This window comes from Canis aureus, chromosome 16 (assembly GCF_053574225.1).
Source record: "Canis aureus isolate CA01 chromosome 16, VMU_Caureus_v.1.0, whole genome shotgun sequence".
NCBI classification, from domain to species: Eukaryota; Metazoa; Chordata; class Mammalia; order Carnivora; family Canidae; genus Canis; species Canis aureus.
In genome coordinates this window covers 3,218,073-3,225,365 of record NC_135626.1, presented here as the reverse complement: position 1 = coordinate 3,225,365, position 7,293 = coordinate 3,218,073, and the positions used below count along the sequence as shown (strand labels likewise).

Here is a 7,293-nt window from a genome sequence, read left to right as displayed (position 1 = left end):
CAGTCTATTAAGCATCTGCTTTTGGCTCAGGGTCCTGGGATCGAGGCCCGTTTCGGGCTCCCTGCTCATTAGGGAGCTTGCTTCTCCCTCTCCTCCCAGCTCATGCTCTCTCTCGCTATCTCTATTGCTATTTCTCTCTCAAATGAATAAAATCTTTATTTAAAAAAATGGAAATGGAGGCCCAGAGAACTTACAATGATTAGCCTGCATAAATGGCAGAACTAGGAGCCTCGATTTCCTCCTTTGCCCAAGGAAAACTAAGCACACATTCCAGTCAGCTAGTTCTGTACACTGTTTCCAAAATAAATGACCAATGTGTCTATCACTTCTTCTAGAGGTCACCCAACACTCTAAAGGATGCTTCCCTCATATCTTTCCGATATGTATGTAAAGAGTGAGGTTCACTGAATGAAGTGGGGCTTTGGGAGGGAGTCTACCAGATGGTTTGGTAATGTGAGGAATGCCACCTGTTTTCACTGGAAGGGGATACTCTCCACTTTCATAACCTACCTGTTCACTGACTTGTCAGCAAAAGAAGCAGTGATGCTGATCACTTTCAAGCATGTTCTAATTTGTAAAGAACAATCATGTCCATTTCCTTACTTGCCTTCCTTCCCGCCTCTAAGAAGGTATCTTGAGTGGGATGAATTCCCAGTTACTGATGTTCAGACCTGAAAAGTGAATTGCCAGCTTTCTAATTTTAAAGAGTTGAAAACAACAGCATCTTTTCCTCATTTGGAATTTTTTCTCTAAAAAATCCTGAGCATATCATCTTTTTACTTTTTCCCCCTAAAATCTTAAATGTTACTCCTTTATTTTTTTTTATTTTTTATTGATTTTATTTATTCACGATAGACACAGAGATATATATATAGAGAGAGAGAGGGAGAGAGAGAGGTGCAGAGACACAGGCAGAGGGAGAAGCAGGCTCCATGCCAGGAGCCTGACATGGGACTCCACCCCGGGATTGCGCCCTGGGTCAAAGGCAGGTGCCAAACCACTGAGCCAAACAGGGATCTCCATGTTACCCCTTTAGAAAGGCCTTTCCTGCACATTCACTACTAAGAGCTGACACTCACATTGCACTCATTCTGTACATGATAGTGTTTTTAAGTCCTTTCTATATACTAACTCTATTAAATCTTAGGACAAGCTTTTAAGGTAAGTAATATTCTTATCATTTCCACACAATATGATGATAATTATCATTTCCATATAGAAGCCAAGAAAACTAGAGCACAAAAAGGATAAATAACTTTGGGGACGCCTGGGTGGCTCAGTAATTGAGCATCTGCCTTCAGCTCAGGCATGATCCTGGAGTACCAGGATCGAGTCCCATGTTGGGCTCCCTGCATGGAGCCTGCTTCTCTCTCTACCTGTGTCTCTGCCTTTCTCTGTGTCTCTCATGAATAAATACATAATTTTTTTAAAAAAGGGATAAATAACTTTGCCAAAGTCACACTATGAGTAATAGAGCCTGGACTTGAACTCTAGTCTTCCGGTGCTAGAGTCTGCACACTTTACCTCTACTATATTGCCAACCTAAAGTAGGCTTCTCCCATTCCATTTTTCTTGCAGTACCCCTTCTTTTCCTTGTTAGTACTATCACACTTTATAATTAGGATTTACTCATTTATATGTATACTGTTTGTCAGACTCTACACTCCATGAGGGCAAGGATCATATCTGTCTCATTCACGTTGTAAGTGCTCTATAAGTATTTGTTGAATAAATGAAGAAATGTATGCTTGTGGGCATCATTCATTCTGCAACAAACTTTTAAAAATTAATTTTAGGAGTGCCTGGCTGGTTCAGTCAATAGAGCATGTGACTCTTGATCTTGGGGTTGTGGGTTCAAGCCCCATGTTGAGTGTAGAGATCACTTACAAATAAAAACTTTAAACAAAATTAAAAAAATAATTTTGGGGTGCCTGAATGGCTCAGTTGATTGGGAATCTGATTCTTGATTTTGTCTACAGTTGTGATCTCATGGTAGTGAGAGTGAGCCCCAAGTCAGTCTTGGTGCTCAGTGGGGAGTCTACCTGAGTTCCTTTCTTTCCCTCTCCCTCTGCCCCTCCTCCTGCTCCCTTCCTCCCTCCCTCCCTCTCTCACAAATAAATGGATCTAATTTTACTTTGAAACAGTTTCACAATTACAGAACAGTTCAAGAGTAAAACAAAGAACTCATAGACCCAAGTAAACTTTAGTCATATGTCCCCCAAATTCAGTTTTTATTAAAGGTTTTATATTTAATTTTTTTATTTTATTTATTTTAATTTTTTATTTTATTTTATTTTTTTATTTTCACTTGTTAGCATTTAATGAACCTCCCCCTATGTGGCTTCAAGCTACTAGAACGCAGGCGCCCCCCACACCCTTTATCTTCTCCTCAGCTCTTCTACTGAAGAATTTGGCCTTCACGATGACAGGCTGTTTTGGGAGCTTTCCCTTTCCCAAAACTTTGTAGTAGCCCGATCACACCACATTGATAATAGGAGCAGCTCCAGTCTTGTTTTTGGCAGCATTTACCCGTGTCTGCTCACTGACTAAGGTCCACAGTTTATCAAGGTTGACAGTTGGGCAGAAGCTCTGGTTCCTCTTTAAGTGGTAATGTCTCATACCGACTTTTCCAAAGTAACCTGGGTGATATTTGTCGAAGTTGATCCTGTGATGATGCATGCCACCAGCATTACCCCAGCCTCCTGGGTGCTTCCGGTGTTTGCCGATTCGGCCATGGCCATGGCTCATGTGGCCCTGAAGTTTCCGGGTCTTCCTCAGTCTGGATGGCATGTTGGCGGACCAGAGGAAAAAGGCTATTTTTTTTTTTATTTTTAAAGATTTTATCTTTTAGTAATCTCCACATCCAATATTGGGCTCAAACTCACAACCCTGAGATCAAGAGTCACATGCTCCACTGACTGGTGCCAGCCAGGCACCCCCAAAATACACTTTAGAGCAAGAGGATCTGGTCCAGATTCTCTTGAACAACAAATATTATTGAGCACCTGCTACTATTGGATTATAGAAGTTTCCTAACTGATCTCTCATCTGCAACCATTGCCTAATACAGTCTCATACGGCAGCCAGAGTGATCCTTTTAAAATGAGTTACACATATTACTCCTCTGCTCAAAACCCTGCAGTAGCTTCCTATTAGATTAAAAGTAAAATTTCATGTCCTTTCCTCTTACTCAACCACACTAATCTTGTCATTTCCAAAATTCCATCTAGAGGATGTGAGGGCCATCTGGCTGCGACATCTGTCACCCCATTGATCGCCAGGGTTGATTCAGCTGATCTGGCTGGCTAGGCGGGTGTCCCCTTCCTCCCTCACCGCTCCATATGTGTCCCTCCCGAGAAGCTGTGCGCTCGGTGGAAGAGGACGACCATCCCTGGTAGAGGAGGAATGTTCTTCGGTCAAGGGTATACCAGTAGCTGCGCTCCCCTGCTAGAACCTCCCAACAAAATTCCATCTAGATATGCCTCCATATGTAATTGCCCTGAAGCATCTGAATGGCTAACTCCTCTACCTCTCTGTTGGTTCTTAGAAATGCATCACCCCATCTCCCTTACACTGCTGCTTTTTTCCTTCTCTCTAGCACTTATCATTTCCTAATAAATACAGTTATTTATTATGTTCTGCTCCTCTTCTAGAATGTAGTTACCAATTGAGGATAGGGATCTTTGTCTATTTTGCTTGCTAAATATCCTAAATGGGGATCCCTGGGTGGCGCAGCGGTTTAGCGCCTGCCTTTGGCCCAGGGCATGATCCTGGAGACCCAGGATCGAATCCCACGTCAGGCTCCTGGTGCACGGAGCCTGCTTCTTCCTCTGCCTGTGTCTCTGCCTGTCTCTCTCACTGTGTGCCTATCATAAATAAATAAAAAAATAAAAAAAATTAAAAAATAAATAAAAAATAAATATCCTAAATGCCTACAACTGTACCTGGCATACAATTGGTGTTCAAGAAATAGCTGTTCAATGAATGTTGAAGTTACACTAAGTGCCAGGTCCTGGGTTTTTTGCACTAAGGGTAGAACAAAAGACTCCCTGTCCTCATGAGACTCACACTGAAGCATGTTTAAACCAGGTAGACCAGTCTCTACTCCCCTACCTAGCTCCTGTGAGTTTTGGGGCAAGTTGCTTAAGCTTTCTGAACCTTGCTTTCTTATCAACTGTTATGAGGATTAAACGGAAAAAAACAGCATTTATATGGCATTTAGCATAAGAAATCCTTAATCATTGTTTCCCTTCCCTTCCATGCTGAAAGACTGGTACCTGATGTCTCTGCCACAAGCATAGGCAAGGTTTTCACAAGGACTTGAAAAGATGCAAACAGGTTAACTACGGCCAGGCTTACCAATTGTTAAATGAAGATGTTCTGGTGAGAGAATGCTTAAAAGGGTCGAAGTGAGAAACCAAGGAATGGCTTCGGTCACCTACTTTGTCTTTTTGCATCGGAAAAGGTTCGCTGGGCCCACAGAAGTGAAGGTCTAAACGAAGGGGGGCGGGGGGGAGAGAAAAAGTGGGGTAGCTGGGCACTACTGAAAACTACAAATCCCAGTACTCCCCGCGGCAGAACACTACGGGTCCCCGCAGGTTTCACTGTCCGGACCAGGGACGTCTCTAGGGACCTGCAGCCGGGGTTCCGCGGGAGAGAGCGTGGGGCAAGGAGAGGCAGCGGGGAGAAGCGGGTCAAGTTTTACGCCGCTGCGCAGACGCCTCTCACGGACCGGACGTGACGTAAGAAGAGTTCCGGCTTCGGCCTCCGCCGCTGCCGCCGCCGCCGCTACTAGAGCCTCAGCCGCTGCCGCTGCCGCCGTCGGGGCTTGTTATTTCTAAAATGGCGCCCCTAGACTTGGACAAGTATGTGGAGATAGCGCGGTTGTGCAAGTACCTACCGGAGAACGACCTGAAGGTGAGCCCGGCCGGGGCGGGAGCGCTGCTTGCGGGCTCGCCCCTTCCGGCAGTGGGGCGCCCGCCGGCCGGCCCTTCCTCTCTCCGCGGGACCCCCGCCGGCATCCCGTCGCGGCGGTCGCCTAACGAGGGGCCAAGTGACCGGATCCGACCGGGCGTCACGCGGCGAGCGGGGAGCCCGAGTGCCCCGAGTGCTGTCCTGGTGCCCTCGGTGGGGATCCCCGGGGGTGCGCGGCCTCTGCCCAAGGGTTGCGCCTCCTGGCCTCGGGCTACCCCAGGGCTCCGAGCCCTGACAGCTCTGCTAGGAGGACTTCTCTCCCGTCACCCTGACGCCGGTTTCTCGGAGCCCGACCGAGCCCTCACGGACAGTACTGTCGGAATGGGGTCAGCCCCCAGAGGTGGTGACAGGAGCGCGGGGTGGCGGGCGCCTGACAGGAGATACCGGCCCCGGTGTGTTTAGGTCCCTGCGGAAGGCGAAGACGGCGGTGGGCCAGAGCTGCCTGGCAGTGACGTCAGAGAACGTCAGGTCGTCCCTCTTTCCGTACCCCTTGTCCCAGGTGCTCGTCAGGAGTGTTGCTTGACTTGGGTTAATTCAGATGTGAACCGGTTTTCCTGTCCGTTGTTGATCCAGTTTCAGTGGAAAAAGTAGTAGGCCCTCCGTACTTTTCTGCCCCGTTAAGTTGTTTGCTCATAATCTCTTATTAACCGAAGGTTTCCTTTTCTTCGTTTCCCAAAGGACAGGACGAGTTGTTCCTTGCTTCTGCCTAGGCCAAGTTACAGCAGATGCATGTGTGAGTAAAGGAATGGACGTAAGAGAAAGGGAACGTGTATACTCCTTTTCTGAGAAGTGTTTGTATGCACAGTGCTTAGGTGTGTGACAGTGTTCAGAGGTTAGTGCTAGTGCCTGTTTCGCTTTTTCAGTTAACTTTGATTTACTCTGTGTTAAGTGGGTAAACTGTTGGTAGTTTTGAGCTCTTTTTTTTTTTTTTTTTTTTGGTTTTGCCCCCTTTCATCTGTGGATTTACAGCGATTTATCTTTGCAAATTGTTTTAAGGAAGAGATTTATTTTGTTCTGTTCACACAGAAGTTGATATTTGACGTCAGTCAACAGGTATGCAAAATGTTTAAGGTCACATCAGCTCTCATGGATGTGACTTAATTGTACTTATATGTTAATTATAGGTGTTGTGTGATAGGGGAGTCATTCTTGTGCATTTCTCCCTTTTTAATACGATACTTTGATTAAAATAAGGACAAAGCCAGGGGATCCCTGGGTGGCGCAGCGGTTTGGCGCCTGCCTTTGGCCCAGGGCACCATCCTGGGGACCCGGGATCAAATCCCATGTCGGGCTCCCAGTGCATGGAGCCTGCTTCTCCCTCTGCCTGTGTCTCTGCCTCTCTCTCTCACTGTGTGCCTATCATAAATAAATAAAAAAAATAATAAAAAAAAAAAGGACAAAGCCAGTACTAGCAACGTAGCTTTTATTTATGCTCATCTGAGTCCACATTAGTTTTGTGGCTTCCTTCCGTTCTATGCTTTTTTGAGGAAATGAGGATATAACCAACACTGGGACCTAATTCATGGAAAACTAACCACCTGTCCTTTGGTAGCATTGTTAATTCCATGTATCACATTGATTTTCTTGTATCAGTGATTTGATGTAGAATTTTCTGTTTTTTAGTACATGTAAAGCTGTTTTTAGGCTTTGTGTTTTTAATGAATAAAATGTTGATTATTATAGTATGTCTTGATATTAACTTGAGATTGGCTATTGAAATGATTTGGAAGATAATTAGTTGGATTTTCTTTAGATCTCGTAGCTTGATAAACTTTGAATTTCCTTACCACCTTAAGGAAATATAGTTATTAAACCATTTCATTTCCCTTTGCAACACTATTGGACTGTACTTATGTATTTCTGTTTCTTAATAACTCCCCACCCCCCATCTTCTGGACAATTAATGGGAAAAAAGGATTCTGAATTTTTCTCTGTAAGTGAAGGCTCTTCTTTGTCTTGGAAATGGTTTTATCAGATTAATTTAGTTGTGCTGTTCATGTCTGGTATATTTTTAAACAAATTTAATTTTATTTCTACTTCTTGGCATGAAATAGAAACTAAAATTAGATAAGCCAAGAAAGTATTCCAGGAGCACCTTTTCTGAGGCTTTAGAGCCAAAATAAAAGATTCTGTCAGAGGAAGAAAAATAATTGGGGCCACTTAATGGTCATGATGGAAAAGATTTGTTCTGGTAGAAAAGAATACAGCAATTTGCCTGTGTTTTTAATTTGACTAAAAATTGGAGGTACTAAATAAAATAATAAGTACATCGGGTGTTTTATATTTAATTACAATTTCTCTATATCTAGATTGGAAGTG

At 44.4% G+C, this 7,293-nt stretch overlaps 1 protein-coding gene and 1 pseudogene across 3 annotated transcripts in view; one reads left to right on the top strand and one right to left on the bottom strand.

Moving 5' to 3' along the window:
- Window positions 1-2,308: 2,308 nt before the first annotated feature.
- Window positions 2,309-2,805, bottom strand: LOC144285514 (large ribosomal subunit protein uL15 pseudogene; annotated as a pseudogene).
- A 1,819-nt stretch (window positions 2,806-4,624) lies between these two features.
- The window catches only part of PPP6C (protein phosphatase 6 catalytic subunit), a 37,593-nt gene continuing 34,924 nt past the window's right edge, over window positions 4,625-7,293 (top strand). The window contains exon 1 of one of the 3 annotated variants that reach the window (XM_077850664.1): window positions 4,625-4,917. In XM_077850664.1, the coding sequence (XP_077706790.1) occupies window positions 4,843-4,917 (75 nt within the window). In that variant the 5' untranslated portion in view covers window positions 4,625-4,842. The remainder of the gene's footprint in view (window positions 4,918-7,293) is intronic. The other 2 variants (XM_077850663.1, XM_077850661.1) reach the window with 2 other exon arrangements.